The 18,324-nt window shown below is 41.0% G+C and overlaps 1 protein-coding gene across 6 annotated transcripts in view; it reads left to right on the top strand.

The window, feature by feature from the left end:
• Positions 1 to 18,324, top strand: part of LOC107265546 (semaphorin-2A) — a 233,169-nt gene that overhangs the window by 199,656 nt on the left and 15,189 nt on the right. For all 6 annotated transcript variants that reach the window (XM_015735129.2, XM_025082798.1, XM_015735130.2 and 3 more), the window contains 2 exons: positions 8,775 to 8,862; positions 13,163 to 13,214. In XM_015735129.2, coding sequence (XP_015590615.1) covers positions 8,775 to 8,862; positions 13,163 to 13,214 — 140 coding nt within the window. The remainder of the gene's footprint in view (positions 1 to 8,774; positions 8,863 to 13,162; positions 13,215 to 18,324) is intronic.

Below are 18,324 nucleotides of genomic sequence, written 5' to 3'. Positions count from 1 at the left end.
CATAAGGGGATTACAATTATCCTATGTTTGATTACCCTTCTGCGCTTGCAATCTGCTTACCTATATTACCAACATACGTACATACACTCCCTAACAATGCCACTAGGGAATTTGTTAGTGAACAAGTCTGGCAGGCCCTTTTATCTCGTCGTAGCCAGTTAAGGGATTTAATTAAGCCGAAGTACTGCAAATAATTTTATTAAAAGTTGAGGGGGGGTGTATCTACTTTACAAAGATAAACGTGTACACATGCACAAGGGATGATGTCCTTCTGAGGGTTTTTAAGGGTTGATTTTGACTGGAAGAATATTTTATATGTCCTATCACGTATTCTTAAAGGCGCCAGGGTAAGGCATACATCCACACCCCTTCACGTAGAACGTGGTGGCGATGTAGGCTAGGGGTGGTTTTGTGCAGCGTGTGTGATTACGTTGGCAATTACTCCCACCCCTGGTAAAAAGAGAGAGAGAGAGGTCCACCCTTAGCCCCTGATTCAACGTCGGCCTCGCCCGACGGCGGAAGGGTTGTAACTCGTTATTAGCTAGGAACGTTGGGGGGTGATTACAGCCCCGAAGTAGATTCCCTACCGATGATAAACGCGAGTCTGATCCGATCGCGGACCTTTCTCTTCCTCTCTTTCTATCTTCCCTTTGCTCTCTGGGTATCTCTCATCCCTCCCAGCACCACCCCCAGAGCTCGTTCTCTTTCCTGTTATACGGAAATGGCACCATCTCGATTGCCGATCTCGAAGCAGCAACGAACCTTGATGAATGAATGCATAAACTTCGTTAACTTTTATGACCATCACGTGTTTCCATGCTCACGATCTTATACTCGTAAGCCAAAATAAAATACCACCCTACCAAGAAATAATTGCAGTATGAAAAATCAAGCCTAGAAATTTCCAAAATTAATTGTAACTTTTTACTTCGGTCGGTAGCCGTCGTTAATCGCAGCTCCGTCTCCTCGTTATGCCGCTACCATTCAGTGGCAGCACTAGTAACAGCAGCAGTAGCCAGAAGCAGAAGCCATACGCGTGGAATGAAAAGATAACGCAATTTATTTCAGGCTCTATTCATCCCTTCCGACGTTCCAGCATGGACGTCGAAGACTTCGTATTTTTTAAAAATCTAATCTCAGTCTCTGTTTCCCTTCACTATTATATCCAGGCAGAAGAAAATTTTTAATTCATCCGTGTCATAAACTAGTCCACATAGCTTAGTACGCTGAAATCTCCCATATTTTACGACTCTCCAGACGGAGTGAATGGAGAGAAAAAATAATTTACCATTTTGGACTGAATTCAATTGGTATCTACTTACTTAGCTACTACAATCATCCTTTATTTTATCATAGAGCAACACGAACAACAAATTTCTATAGAAAGTTCACGACCCGAATATCCTGTAAAGACCAAATTAACGTATCAGGTCATGCCACTAATCAGGAAACGGTACCACGAATAGGCGTCGCCAACAAGCCTATATAACAGAGACGCTTTGATGACGTATCGTCCATGTCATCAGGCGTCGTTCGGCGTCGTCGCAACCCTCTATATTATTTCACCCATACGGAAAGGTGTCGAAAGGAAAGGTGTTACCTATTACCCCTCACGTATAGCAAAGCAGTGGGTCCCTATTATCTTGATTAAAATATCCAATAATCGAATTCCTTCGATGCGAGAGGGTAGGCTATAGGTGCCTACATGATATGGGAGTGAGGGATTGCTCAAATGAGGGTTGAACCAAGAAGAGTTGATTAATGAGAAGGGAGTGACGCGGCGGTACGCCGCGCGCCTGCCGCGGCTTTGCCCCATTTCATCTCTGCTCTCTCCTTTACTTCTTTCTCTCTCTCTCTCACACACACACACTCACGCATATGTGTTCTCTCTCTTCCGTTACTCCTTTTTAAAACCTCCTTCCTCTTTAGTCCTTACCCTTTGACCCTCTTAAATCCATTGCTATCAAATCCATCCTTCGTCTATTTCATTCTACACTGTTTCTCTGTGTCTATGGTTTTTCCGCAGTTTCCTACAATTTTTTCTACATAATATTTCATACCTTCCCATCTTTCCTTCCTGGACCGATCTCACTCTCTCACCTTCTCAAAACCAACCACCCGCTTTCGTCAGTTTGTTACATACGCAAACGGGTTGGAAACTTTCTGTTATCCACGCATGGTCAAACTCAGCCGATGTTCTCTAACCTTCTCTCCATCCATAACCCAGAAAAATGTAGTTGTCCCAGTGTTTCCGGAATATTCGCCAATGGAAATTAAAAAATTTAACCCACTACTTGCTGTGAACCATTATGGTTCTTTCGAGTGAATAAAATGCGCTGTAAAATATTTTTTTTTAATTTTTAAAATTCCGATGATACTCCATTTTTCAAGTTTCAGTCACTACAGGGTGATTTTTCGAAAATTAATGGATTCATGGAAAACGTCAAATTATTTTCTACAAACCACAGAGTAATTCCAGATAAAAGCTTTGGGACTGTAAAATAAGAGTCTGTAAATTCTATGCTAGCGGTTAGCGAGGGTTGCTAAAATATCCCAACCGAACTCTTTCTTGAGGAAGGTCCGTTTCACGAGAAAGGAATTTCCTACGCAGTAGTGAAACTAGATAAAAGGTATTAGGAACGTGCAGCTTGGGTTTCCCACGACTATCGGTCGTCCCGACCGAAAAGGGATAGTGAATCGTTACCCAGGTTACCGCAGTTTTAGGCCCAAACACTCTTGATGTTCCCTTAGACCCTTCGGATCGTTTCTAAGGATGCGATGCCACTGCGGTTCAACGCTCACAATCAGACCATTCGTGTACAGCAAGTAAAATTTAGTGCCTGTGAATTTAACAAGACCTGCCAAAAAATGTAACACTTTATTAACAGTGTTCGACACCCAACCTACCCAAATCTAAAAGGCAGTAACAAAGTTTTTAGGGGTTGTACAAATCTTAGTCTTAATTTTTCAATGACTTTTTCTTCCAAAATTTTACAACTTTGAAACGATAATTTTAGGAAACGGATACCACAATCATAATTCTGATGTATGTACTAAGGCGCGCCTATGCGTATGGACGTTTGTTCAACCTTTTCCACAGGGTTGTGCAGTGACGCAATGGGGCTTAAAAGATTAAAATAATAATAACGTAGGGAATTGGACACGGCCCGAGGTAGAACCCTTGTAATCTTTAACGGCCATATGCCGGCGTGGCTGGAGCGAAGCCAGCCGAATGTTAAAAATGATCGTACAGGCTAATCTGGCGTCGTGCGCCCAGAGGGGATTTATTCAATTGTGAACGACCAATGATGCCGATTCGAATCAATTTCGCGTGCACGTGTCCTCGAATATTTTTTACGATAAGATAACGCAGTTCGAATATTAAAAGAGAAATGAACGGAATGAGTTCATATACGGTACCAAAGATTTTTTTATAGTCCGTCATGTAAATACGATGTTTAGATTGAATTGGATTTTTTTCGTTTTTTTTTTTTTTTTTTTTTTTTTTTTTTTTTTTTTTTTTTTTTTTTTTTTTTTGTAAAATTGTTACTTATTTACATAAGTAAAATTGGCCTCGAGAGGTCTGGTATTTCAATTCTTATAATTTATTTTATAGCTTTACTATTGACTATTAATGTTGTACTATATGTATAAATCACTTTTGCTTTATATACAATATATTGTAACGTAATCTTTTTCTTAACTCGATGCCGATGCGAAAAATCCGAGAACGAACTATTTTCGAGAACCAACCTACGTTACCTTCGGCCGTCCACCCTTCGCTCATGCATCCGCGAGCCAGGCGGGCGCCAGTCAATTCTTTTTTCACCGGGAACTGACGAGCCTGTATGAACTGGGAGTTGGGGTGGAACAGGCCCAACTCCACCGAAACGAGAGCTCTGACGGACCATATCAGATATTGTGATAACTTAACGGATTCTGTCGATTTTTGGGGTAAGATCGAGAAACGCAACCGTAGGTGCTGATCTTTGGGGTCGCGTAAAATCAGCAAACGCAACTGGATGCACGAACGGGAGCGGACGATTACGGAAATGCACGGCCGCTCAGGCTGCTATGTTGAGCTAGAGAGGGTCGGGTTAAGCGTCAGGCAAATAGTGCCGGAAACAGGGAGCAATTGATCGAGAACGTAGCAGAACGAATCGGAGCTATCAAATCGAAATCCCTTCACCAATTAATAAATTGGGAGTACTCACCAGAGCTGGTGCAGCTGATCCGTGAAGGCCGAGAACTGCATCCCGGGGGCACTCAGGTGGACACTGCACTATAGCACAACACTGCACTTCCGAACACACGCGGAAACCGATAGGATTTTCTGGATGTAGCGAGAGCAACGCGAGAACTACACGAGCGAGAACTTGCTATACCGCATCGAAACATGACTAGAAAAACTATCAACAAATAGCACGGGCACGCGAGGCAGCTCGTGACACCTCGGTCGGTGCCCCGAGACAGACTGCTTTGACAATATCCGAATTCGAGAACTAATCATTCTGATTGGTCGGGATCCTTATAGTCGATAACTCTTCGATTTCTCACGAGTCGTCTCGTTAAAACAAGTCGAGAGTGTTTCTTAGCGGATCGGTACGTAATCGGATACGGTACGGATCTCCGTCGGGTACTCTCCTCTGCCGGGCAACTCGGTACCGGAGTATCTGTATCGATAGCTGGAGTCGCCTTGTGACCGTGAATCGCAAAATCACGTAACAAAATATTAACATATATATAGCCTAACCTAACCTAAGATATGCGTTAGGTCAACTTAGTACAACACACACATATATATAATATATTGTATATGTATATGATATATGACACATTGTATATTAAAAAATTTCGAAACCGTAGGTCGTGAACCTGACGGCATTTCGAAAAGCCATTCGATGAGAGGAATAAAATTTATTAAAAAAAAAAGAAATCCAAACCCCGTGACCCAATCCAATTTAATATGCCATTGTTCCCCAGTCGTAATCCTTCTTCATTGTTTTTTTCCTTCTTCTCCTCTCACTTTATTTCCATTCTTGATTTACATTCGATATTCCCAGACTCTCCTTTCGATTTCGAATCCAACCAAACGACCCGCATCAAACGTGACTGTAAAAACACTTCTTCACAAGTATCATCTACTTTGTGTAGCGTGAATGAATTTAATGTAAATCAATGGAAGCATTCAAATTCCTTTTAAAGGTACTTCTTGATCCTTTTAGTTCACTTTGCGAAGAACCTTTCGTTATCGTCTATCGTAAGATTAACATTTTTATAACGTTACAATTCAAATGACGCAAATACCAAATCAGATGCACTAAACGCTTAGACGTTCAATGTAAACAGATTTTACCGGCGGGAACAATTATTTCCATTGTGTCGTAATAATTCGTATTATAGATTATGATATAGGTCAAAGGTCACGTGCTTTACCAATCGCCTTACATCTAGTGACCTATGACACCGTAGCAAATGATTTCAGATATTAAAATTCATGAATTGCTGATTTTATCATTTACCTCATCGAATCTTTATACTTGAAGTTTTTTTAAAAATATTAACAACATTAACGATAGTTGTCGAATTAATATTGTTCCATACCGATGATCATATTATATATATTATTAAATAATAATAATAATAATTCAGCTCTGTGACTCATGACATCAATAACTGTCATTATTTCCACCCTCTATATTTTTCGAGAATTTCAGCCACGTATACAATGTAACTGGATACGAAATGTATATGGATTCAATCAATCAAACTGTTATCATCCCTTAATAATGGCTGACTGCAGTACTTGAACATTGTAAAAAAAAAATGTGACGGTATCGAAAAAAAATTTGATTTTTCTGACGAACATAACAAAATTTCCCCTGAAATTTTGTCATATCGGATAAGAGAAAAAGTAGAAAAAAAAAAAGATAAATTCGGAGAACATATATGTAAAGTGCCGAGTGACGTGACCGAACGCCAAGTCTAAGAAGTAAATGGCGAAATGGGGCATCGCAATTTGTAGGAATGAAGGTCAATGCACAGAGGAGGAGTAAGGAAATAAATATTCAACGGGTCGTTAGAAAAATTCGTGTCGGCGGTACTTAATAAAAAAAAAAAAAAAGCAACGTCGTATCCGCGCAGTAGCTGACTACCTCAGTGGTGGTTTGTAGTTGACTAACGTTACGTGTGTTGCCGGGTAATTAAAACGCGAAATAATTGGAGCACATAATCTCAGAACTTCTCGACGATAGAAAATAATCACTGTGTATAAATATATATGTTACTTATTTCTCAATCACCGTGTACGTACGTTTTCCCGCACTCAATGCACACGCGTACTTATTGCTGAGTACTATTGCACTCGACCGTTTCCTCGTGACAAATCCGAACACTTGTCTCTAATTGTGGCATATTTATTCAATTACGTATAATTGCAAGAACACGAGTTACTGGGTAAAAGAGGAAAGAAAAAAAAATCTAAAGGGTAGTTATGGTTAAAAAAAAAATTTTAAAGAGTAAATTAAGGAATTTTTCATTTTTACTAATGTAAAATAAAAATTTCAAAAAGATTTTATTTAATGAAATTAAGTTAACAGTCATTAGGGTGCATTAGCATTAGCTCAGTCTCTTAATGGGCGACTACCCCAATTTAAATGGATGACTTCCGGTCGAAGGGTAGTTACTGCGTTATCTTATCATACTCAACGTTGTTCTGGTATATTTCATACGCAATGCATTTGTTTGCCTAGTGGGGACGTAAAGTAGTCAAAAAATTTTTTACCACTAACCAAAATTTGATGACGGTCGAAGGATAGTTACAGTATTATCTTATTGTACTGAACGTTGTTCTGGTATATTTCATACGCAATGTGTTTGATAGGTTAAAGGGTACGTAAAGTAGTCACCGAGTTTTTTACCACTGACCAAAATTTGGTGACTTATCCTATATTGGTACCTATGGTCACATACTGTATAAATCTCTTACGGTTAAGGTTATATCTGTACCGGGTATCTGGTGGCGTCCTGAAAGTTCTGACGGTCGCAGACCGAAGGTCCCACGAGCGGAAATGAAGTGAAATTCGTTGAGTCGATAAAAGCGTCCCAGTCTCGGTGATAACACTCGGCTAGACTAGACTAGACTTCAGCAGGGTTTTGGGGATGATGAAAGAGAGGGTGGAAAGTGCTTGAACAACTGCCTATGATAGCGTGCTGGCTCGTACGATGACTCAACAGATATAGAGTGACCTGAAAAACACGAAGGCAGAAGAAAAACACTAGAGAGAGAGAGAGAGAGAGAGAGAGAGAGAGAGAGAGAGAGAGAGAGAGAGAGAGAGACTTAAGGGTGAATTTATATTTGTGGTCTTAACATCGAACAGACAGTTGGAAACTAATAATAAAGCATTCAGAATGCCATAATTATATTTTAAGACACAAGAGAGAGAGAGAGAGAGAGAGAGAGAGAGAGAGAGAGAGAGAGAGAGAGAGAGAGAGACTTAAGGGTGAATTTATATTTGTGGTCTTAACATCGAACAGACAGTTGGAAACTAATAATAAAGCATTCAGAATGCCATAATTATATTTTTTTGGAAAATTATCAGGACATTATCAGGGATCAAATAATGTCACTGAAACAATAAAATTATATACTTAAAAAATTAAAGTCTTCTTGAATGTTACACAGTTCGTCTGTAACGGTGGGTACTGTATATTTGCACAAGCTACGAACAGATAGGTTAGGTTGGCTTCTCCTTATTCGCCTTTGATGTCTGACCGGGGTGTTCATTTTCGAGGATCTTGAGGATTTCAATAATTTTGAAAAGCTACTGCCAAGAGGGGGATGAAAGAAAGAGGAATTGGTTTCCTGGAAAAAAAAGTCAATATCCTCCTCGAAATTTTATGCCGTTCCGTTGGCTCTCCTGAATTCTCCGTATAAGAAAAACCACTTGGTGAACCTCGAGGGTGGAAGGGACGTATGATTTCTCAGCGAGAGGGCAAAGGTCGTCATTTCGAGTAAGTTGGGTATTAAAGTGATTTCGTCGTAGAGACTAAGAAACGCGAAGCGAAGAAGTAAGGATTGGCGAGTGAGCGAGAGAGAGAGAGAGAGAGAGAGAGGGTCAACAAATAAAAGGGAGCAGAAGGGAAGCTAAAGACGAAGTAAAAGGGATGAAGCGAAGGGTGGATTTGAAAATGCGAACCCCTTTCATTCGCCGTCATCCCCCTCCTGATACCATATAAAATATAGCATTGTTCGCGCTCTGTTAGTCTAGAGTGGAACGAGTATATTTAGAAGGGGTGGCTTTCTTTCATATGTTAAGCAGATCAGTGTCGAGCTTAAGGGTGGAAGGAGGTTTTTCTCGTGTAGGTGCCTGTAACCTACCCTCTTGGCCCTGCGGGCCTTGCAGTCCACCCTTGCGAATACACCGGGGCAGATTTAACGTTCCGCGAGAGGGAGAGGGAGGGGTGGTGGTGGCAGAGGGTGGAAAGGAAGTGACTAAAAGGGGGATGAAATACGTAAGGAAGTCAAAGAGAAAGAGAGATGGAAATACTCACTTCCTCCTGTAAAATACTCCACCCCTGTATTACCAACCCCCTCTAACTCAATTTTTATCCCCGGTTCTCGTGCATTTAACTTTTTTCCACTTTTTTTTCACATTTATATTTACATTTCACGCTCCGACTGTATTTTTGTCTGTAAATGCGACGCCGAGCGTTCAATCATAATGCCTGACTGTAAACTTGTCTTTAATCTCATTTCTCTTATTTATTCACAGAGCACGTACGAGAATTCAGCTGCGGGATGCTGTACTACAGGACACTGTACCTGGACAGTAAAAGGGATGTTCTGTACGTTGGAGCGATGTGAGTAAAATTTGGAAAAATATTTTTTTTAAACTTGTATGTTTTTTCAAGAAAATTTTTGGATTTCTACAATATTTTTTCAACCCTCCATCAGACTGGTCGCAAGCTCTTCCGTGGATACTCCTTTCATCCACTGTCTCCGGTACCAGTGTCAATCGATCCATAAATACCTGGACAGTCAATTCCTGAATCCCAGCACTTTGATGATTCGCAGGTGTACCACTTTCTCAAGACCCATGCCATGTGCGCTATATACACTTGCCTGCATTCCACAACTAGCACCCGCTAATTTACGTGTCTCCAGTCCTCTGCTTTGTTTCCCAGCCATAACCAGACCCTCTTCCCTTCTGGTTTGAGACAGAAGGACCAGTCGTGCTCCAAATCAACAAACGACGATACATACCCTTGTTTTTTTCACCATCTTGTACCAATATCCGATACAGTTAATTTTTACGCTGAAGTCACTTCAGTGCATTCTCATAGAAAAACCTGCCTCCTTTAGTGAGTAGCGTCGAGACTTCATCAGCATGTTCGCCGAAATCATTAAGACTTACAGCAAAGAACGTCGCGAACAACTGTCCTTTTAATGTCTTCTTTTAGAAAATAGTTTTTCTTTCGAGGAGGTAACCACTCGGCAGTATACTTACGAGCGCCCTCGACTCAAGTACTAAAATATATAAGAACGAACAGTAGTAAAGACTCGAAACGAAATAAGAACGACGAATGTTTGCTAAACGTTCGAATTTATAGCGAAGTAATAAAACTTTTATTGTTTCAACCCCACGAGACTTACAAGACAATTACCGCAAACCGTCCGAGCAACCTCAAATTTCAAGCTGACCCACTAAGCATACAGTGGTACCAACCCTTGCTAATTAAAATATCGAGCTCGTACAATGAATTCTAAAGTCTGGCGAAGTGTCTTTAAAGGGAACTGTCGAAAACAAAAATTGTCTCCCTTATTAAAAAGAGTAGTAAAAAATTTCGTAATAAATCACCGATCGCGCCATCGATGAAATCAGTCAAATTATGGTGGTTTGGGGGTGATTGTAAAAAAAAAAGCGTATAAAATGTCACAAACGATCTTTGTGTAACAAATGATTGACGTCCCATTATGCTACACTTTTTTATATCCAACCTGAACCTTCATCCGCAAATGAGGGTTAGGGGTGGGTTTGTATTTTATACTTCCCTGCTCGCGTTACGAAATGGCTTTCTCAAGAGGGTAGGATACGTTGCTTCCACGGCATTGTATGGTACAAGGGACGTACCACGACGTGGCATCATTACTGGCAAAGTATTATTTCTTAATTCAATTTCCCTCCCTTCCGTCTCGAACTACCCCTATCCGAGACTAGTACCCATCGTCCTGTCTAACTCCCCGTGGCCGCCTTTGTGCGACTCTCTCTCCTTAATTTGGTAAATGCCAACAAAATGCTACAGCCTGGGTAATAGTGAAAGAGAGTATATACATGGGTGGATGGGTGGGTGGCGGGGTGGGTATGACAGAGTAAAATAAGGGTGGGTAGGTAAGACGAAAAAAGGTGGCGCTTTCTGAATAGCCTACCAAGTTGAGAAAGAAAGCAGGACATCTTCAGGCAGAAAATACTCTGGGACACGGAACCGGGCTCTTGGATGAATCAGCGCTAGATTACATTTCTCGTTGAAAAGGGACTCCTCTTTCCGGCGCGAAAGATAAAAATTTCACTCGATACGCATTACCGACCCTCGAGACAACGTTATCAGGAGTCGCTCAAGCGGAAAGGGCGAAATCGTCGAAGCCCTACGCCCGCCACGCTTTAACGATTTATATCAGGGCCGTTAAGAACGCTTGTCGTCGTTTAATATTTGTTCGCAAGACTGCTTCGTTTCTTTTACATTTTCTTTTTCACGGTAAAAATTTCGACCGAATTTCGCAATTTTAAAAAAGATTCCAAATTAAGAAATCGGGGATGAATTTTTTATATTTTGCGTTTTTTTTTTTGAAATTTCTTAAGGTATCGAGGAGTAACTTTTTTTATAAAGTGCTAAAGAAACTAAAAGCAATAAGACTTCTGGTAAGACTGTCAAATTAAGAGTTATCCTAAATAGGATGTAATTGACGATTCAATGAGATCGTGAGACAGAAAAAAAAATAAGAAAAACTAAATGACATAATTAGGTACGTTACTAATGTACAGTACACTGTTGAAATAGTATAGTCTGTTCCAATAAACTCAAATTTTGAAACTATACCGTATAATTGTTCGTTACCTCCTTTCATTGGTCTGTCTTAATATCCAATTTAAATCGTCGACATTTAGTACTGACAGTTTGCTCGTTAATTAGAAACGAACCGTATTCGCTAATTGCTGCTCGAGGATCAGAAAGGCAATTATATTTCACGGTAATTGAGTAATTTTCATTGTTCCACGTACCAGACACACGTGACGTCATAATGCCATTGCAGTTCATACCGCTGATCTTATCCTTACTGTAAGATGTAATCCAGTACCATCGAACCGAATCACTCAAATTGGACCAATTTCAATTTCAAGGTTATTCAGTGAACCAGTCTTCACCTACCCCTGCTCTATATTTTTTTTTCAAAATTTTAAAATTTTAATCACGTCCGTCTACATCCCATTCATTCAGATGGCAGCACCCTCGCAAAGAATTCTCTTTATCTCAGCTCCATGTCAATTTGGATTTTTCGTCAAAACGGTTCTTTGCTCTTGATCTTTCGATTCTTCTTGCAACTATTTCTTGGCAACCCCTTCCTATCTAATGTGCTACCTACTTTGGATATTCGCTATTCCCAGCTGTGAATTGCAATTCCAAAGGTTTTCGCCCTCTGCTCGAGAGCAGTTTGGGCTACTGGTATGTAGATATATTTCAGTGCCTGTACAAGAGTTTCCCAGCACTGCCGCCAACTTCAAGCCATTGTCATATTCCAGGTTTCAGAGACTTGATTCTCACTCTACCTTATAGAAACGTGGTGGATGGTGAATGCACGCGAGAGTAATACATCATGTGGAAAAGGATTGTCTGTCAGATGCAACTGGAAGCTGGAATATACCGAGGCATCTTTCAAGATTTTATCTTAATAGTGTCAGTCGTAATATTTTCGCACAAATACAAAATTTTGTATACACGAGATATACGAATGCGATAAAAAATTTTTTTCGACATCTCGATCTCTGGTCTCGTCTTACGAATTTTTTTGAATTTTCGATTTCATGATATTTCAAATTCTTACACTTTTCAGTTATCGATAAGGATTCGTATTGAGATCTGGTAGATACCAATGAATTTTTCCGATACCCTTTTTTCTTCTATCTTCCTGAAATTGGTTTTATGTTTTTCCAAGGAAGCTTCGCGGTAACTTTCGCCCGTTGGGGGTTGAAGGAAAAAAAGTTTGTGGGTGAGGGGTACGTTCTCTATAGTCGGGCTAGCGCGTAAGGGTGGGTCTACCAGACTAAAGTTCGCGACTGGTTCTCGAGAAGTCGGAATTGTTTTTCTGCGCGGTGTTTACTTTTTCACGGTACTATGCCCGAGGTGAATGGAACCTTTCCTTCTTCGCGGCGCATTCCATCCGACTGCACTTCTATTGAAAAGATCATGATGAATGGCTATTGGAATAAAGTTATGCGGCGCGTCGGTGCTAATGTTGCGAAATATTTGAAAACTGACTGGATTCGATTTACAATCAGTTTGTCTCAATTTTTGACTGACGATCGAGATTGGATAAGCATAGAGTACTTTTTTTCTTATTTACCCTTCCTCGGGCTCGGTACAAGTCTAACGATACTTATTATAAGAATCGATAGAATTTCAATAAGAAAATGTAATTTCGATAGAAAACTCTAAGAAACGTACGTTGGTAACACATGTGCTTAGTATCTGAATTTTCATATATCCATGTAATATCGATTTCCCGATATACCGTACGTATCGAATATTTTTATATATTTCAAAATTATTTTTCACTCCTTCGAAAATACTTCACGTTATAGACTGACAAATAAATAAAATCAACTTGTACACCCTCTCGATTCCGATGATTCCCGGGCACAAATCAAACTCGCAGAAAAGTCCAAAGTCGGAAGCTCCAATAAAAATATAAGCACGAATCGCGAAACGATGAAAGTTTCAACGACACGGAAATGAAGGCCGCGGAAATCCAGTAGCTTACCAGATAGAAATTCGAGTCAGTATCGCGAAGCGATTATATTTAAAAATTTCAAGCAAAAATATGTATACAACAAACTTCCAAAAATAAATACAAAAATGATAAATAAGACCATTATTTTTTTTCCAGGGACAAAGTCTTCAGGCTGAATCTGAGCAACATCAGTCATTCAAATTGCGAGGTGAGTATTATTTTTGAATAATTTAAATTCAAAAATCTTTTCGAAAACAGATTTATAACACAAGTAAACTTAATGCTCCAGTTAACAGGTGTAGGATCTTTGGACAATTAACCCTCTGATTTTTTAAAAAGGTACTGGATGGATAATTCCACCCCCCCCAAATGCAACCCCCCATAAAACTGTCAATCATAAAAATTCTCTGTCAGAATGGCAACAGCTGACACGTCTCTCCCGTTAAGCGATCCATTGTTGAATAAGCCTGAGTGAACCCCCAGATTTTGATGTCGCCACCCCTAGAATTATAAAGGGAGGGTACGAGAGTCTACGAGTCTGAAATTTTTCTACGAGCAACGCGCAGCTCGTTAGATTTTTCGCACGCGCAAACGCACGTCCCGCGGGCCGATCATCGTGGACGCTTTGTGCGCCCACGTAACAGACAAACGTGGCTCGTTTCCCAATGCGATGTTCAATCGTAGAGATTGAATTGGAATTGCTTTGCTCTCCCAGTACCAATCGGGAGATTGGGAGAGACGGAAAATTGCTTTTTAACCCTCTCGCCGAGTAGGCGGACGCCGGGGGTTGGTAGAAGGTCGCAGTTTCTCTGCTTTCACCTACCACCTTCGCCGGAGAGACCGAGGAACCATGGATTTTTTTGTCCGAAACCAAACTTCGTTCCTCCTACTTTTACGTTTTCTGCATCTGACCCTTTTTTACATAATTTTTTCTCGCAGTTGGGATTTAGTCAATGAGATTCTCTAAATCGAAAGTGATTCGAATGCGAACCGAATAAATTTCGTAATTTACAAACCTTGTATGCTTCTGGTTTTCTTCGTTTACACGTTTTTTTTCCCCCTCTTTTCTTTGGCATTAACGAGTAGTGGGGTCTACAGGTCTAAATAAAATAGTGGTACTGTAACCAATTACTTTTTTACGGTCGGTGCGACGTAAAATTTTTTTTTCTTCTAATTTTTAAGGCTATAAAAAGTCGAGGCTTTGTAACCTACAGATTTTTTAATCCTACGGTACATTTAATGGGAGGGTAAATAAAACGAATCTTTTTCCTACAATACTATACTTGAGACGAGTGCAAAGAATAGCGTCAAGGCAGTTCCACAAAGACCGGTAAAGTAGGGATATCCGAAAAAGCAATTACTGGCCAGCAATTGTACGACGTTACAATATGCAAGGTGCATGTCAGTGAAACGTTCTGAAAGTAAATTCACAAAAAAAAAACTACCCCAAGGGCCGTGAAATCACCCCGCATAGACAGCTGGAACCTGAAACCACCATGAAAGAGAGCCGCCAATAAATTCTACGCAATTTTTCTCATGCACCCTCGGCTCCAGAAATTCAAAGCGAAAGGCAGTATGCCTTGTAATAAAAAATTCTCTTTATCCTTTACCACCATTCATCGATTGAATATGAAAAGCTGGATGTAACAATTTTTCCCAAAATTTTTCAAAATTGTCACGCAAAAAAAAATCGTTATTCCTTTCTATATCGGTGGCAACACTGCACTCTCCCTTGACAAAAAAAATAAAACAAACCGACCTGAAAATTACAGACGGATAATAAAAAAAAAGTGAAATATAAAGGAAGAGAGCCACCCCTCAGGGAGGCGGCATGATCTCGTTAATAATTCCCGAAATCGTGAATTTTTCATCGACCCCTCTTTTCGCGGGGACGCACAGACGCGGAACGACAGAGCTTGTTGCAGTTGCAGTAAAATCCTATATTGCAAGCACACCACGAACCGTCCCGCCGCCACAGCCACCACCGGAGGGATCGATTCCATGGAGAATTAACGCCGAAGGGGGAATAGGGTTTCGATTTTAGTCGGAGGGTTGAACCGTAAAACGTTAACACCGCTGTGTTTCCCAGAGCGACGAGGAGAGTGTCGGAGGGTGGATCTGCAGGACACAGGGGCGGGGGGGGGGGGCTAGATGTTCGATGCGAAGTGAATGCCATAACTGTAAAATGAATACGAAAATACATTCAGAGGGGCGGGGGGGGGGTGGCTAGATGTTCGATGCGAAGTGAATGCCATAACTGTAAAATGAATACGAAAATACATTCAGGGGGGAAAACATAAGAAAGAACGTTGGTGAGATCCAATTTTGCATTTTGCATATATGCATGGCGATGACATACCCGGCTCAAAGGCATTACTATTATTACTCATACCGATCCACTTCACTTTAATACGTGTACCCGTATTGCATCCCTTCACTGAATAAAAATATGATATTTCCGAACACATCGATGGACCCCTTGCATCCCTTATCATACGATAACGCTCATCTGCTTCCTGGTTACTTTTCGTGAGTCAGGGAATATTTTCGAATAACACTGTCGTATATGCTAACTGCATTCTTTACGTTAACGAACAAGAACAATAGAATAAGGGATGAAAAGATATCCTACCCTTAGACAGCAGATATGCCTTCCGGCGTGGTACTGAAATTTTATAGGGGGTTTGGTCAGAGCCAAGACCGTTATTATAATAAAAGCTCGTATCGTATGGATCATTATACGGATGGAAATAACGAATGAATACAAATATCCCTAGAGTACTTGGTACGAAGCAAAGATTCCGAAGGAAACGTGCAGGAGTACCAACCGCGAATGGAAAAAAAAAAAATTGATCATGCTCAGGAAGGATGCAATAAAAGCAGGACGAGACGCCGGAAAGATACTTACTACCTGAACTACGTCGGTGTCCATTTACGTGGAGGTTGGCAGCACTGCAGCCAGGCAAAACGAAACGTGCCGCCTTGCCGTAGGCGATTTTATGTTTATACTTGCCAACGTTAAAGTATTAAAGGAACTCGGAGGATTTACACGGCTATAAAGCCAAGGATGAGATATGCCGTTGGAGGAAGAAGGACGGAGAACGGTTGGAGGGAACAGGAAGTGGCGGATGCGGATAGAAAAAAAAAGAAGAAGATGGAAATCGTAGGAGTTACGCATGGTCAAAGTGTTACTATGGGCAGTAAACAATCCTGCCAACCCGTAAAATATATAAATAGCCACGGGAGCAACCCTGTTGCTTTCTAAAATGATGGTATTAAATATACATCTTGTAGAGACCCACCCTATATATTTGAGACTCTCGTATCCCCGCCAAAACTCTTCAACCACCTGAACCACCCGACCACCCCTTTCTGACTGGTACCACTGTTGGTAGTAACGCTACCATCTTCGCTTACCCGGGCTTCCACGGTACAAGTTGTTACGGGGAGTTTACAACGACGATGAATTTCGGATAAGCTTTTCGCGAAATTTCAGTTTGATGAGCCCCAAAAGCTTCTGAGCGGAATCGCATGACGGCGCCACCTTACGTCTTGTACATATATTCATGCAGGAGTGGTAAAGGGTCTGTAGCATGGCGCAGCTCTTAAAAGTCAACTGGGCTAATTCGTGGGACTTTCAGATTCATGGACCTAAACAAATTAGCCACAGCAGCTGTGTAATAGAGACTGACTTCGGTTGTAAAGACGGCGGCTGTCTTTGAATAAATTTATGTTTGGGTTTTTATTTTTCTAAATCTTGGCTTTGTTTCAAGTTTATCTTGAATGGAATCTCGACTCGAAATTCTCTATCTAGATTCTTCAGCTTGTCCGATGTGTATCAACGGACTTTTCCATCTTCTGCTACCTAATGGCTTAACTTTTTAATTATTCTTGCATTTTGTGTTCATCGTCACATTATTCCTTATGGAATCCACCCCTTTAGACAGGTACCTGCCTTGGTCCTTCCTTCACTGGTATTCTTTTTGTTTTCTTTGTCTGTTCCTTCTTTCTTTTTCTTTTTCCAATCTTCCTTCACACAGTCACCAGAACTCTTTGCCTGGTTAATAAACCTACGAACAAATTCTTGCCCAATGCCTCCGCGTTGGGTTTTACTACGACTACGTAAATGGTCCGGATCTTGTTTCGTGGGACAAAAATTTCAAGATATCTTTTTCCTGAAAATTTATGAAGAAACCGTTTAAATAACCATACACACCCATCACTAAAGACTTTCAGCCCCTCTATAATTAAACTGTCATCATTTAAATCAAAGATCATCCCTTTCATTTATCATACCACATCAATCTCTTCATAATACCCAAATATCATCCCCTCGTAACTAAAAACCCAACTTGCTCCGATTCCATTAATATCCATAAAATCAAGATTTGCACAAACAACCATGACTGACCAGTAAATAACAGTATGCCAGTCCAGAATGACACCAGTGGTCAGACATTGATCGAAGATCGTGACACCGAAAGATACACGATGTACCATAAGAATAAATTGAATACAGGGGGTACGCGTGATCTGACTGAGTAGAAAAGGTGTAAAAAGAGAAGAATAAAAAAAGAGAAAGAAATATGGGAAAAAGAGAGGAAGGCATGGCCGGTATGCGCAAGGTGAGTAAATCACAAAAATTGAAAGCTCCATATCGGATATGGAATCAATATTGAATGCAGATTGAATTTAGCCTCCGGACGCTACAGGCGCAGTAAGTGACAGGGGGTCCACGGTAGAGAGAACAAAATTTTGACTTACGACATTGACATCGAAAGGCACTCCTCCGTTGGAAAAATTACCGAAAAGTCCTACGGCCGAGTAAGCTCTAGGTGAGCTCTACTTCCAGCGTCCCTCAGCAACGTCGTCCACTGGTTGGACGCGAAGCTTTCCGACCCCCTACACCATTGGCAGTAGGTAGTAAGGTATCCACCGCCCCACTGGCAAACCCTCTGGAGGATCCGATCGAGAGGAAACCGTAGGACAGTGATAGTACGGCGTGATAGTCTCTCATGCATGGAGCTGCATGGCGATTCCGCCTAACGCCCAATGTGTCACGTTACTATTTGATGAGATAAAAAGGGCCGCGGTGGCTCCAGCTCGTGAATCTTTTAACGCATCATCCCCTGCTGCGACCAAGGGATGCTGTCTACTCTGGAATTTTCAGGGAGTTAGAGGAGTGTCGGAACCCAAGGGAGGTCCGCAGTTTTACCCCCTGTTAATATTTTATCATGGTAAATTGTACCGACCCCGCGAGTCGAGAAAGGGGAGGTAGTGGATCTGTAGTGTTCGAAGTTAATGTACCACCCCCCCCC

Source organism: Cephus cinctus, unplaced genomic scaffold (assembly GCF_000341935.2).
Source record: "Cephus cinctus unplaced genomic scaffold, Ccin1 Ccin1_scaffold0228, whole genome shotgun sequence".
Taxonomy (NCBI): domain Eukaryota; kingdom Metazoa; phylum Arthropoda; class Insecta; order Hymenoptera; family Cephidae; genus Cephus; species Cephus cinctus.
The sequence above is the reverse complement of the archived record's forward strand: the minus strand, read 5'-3'. Positions and strand labels throughout refer to the sequence as shown.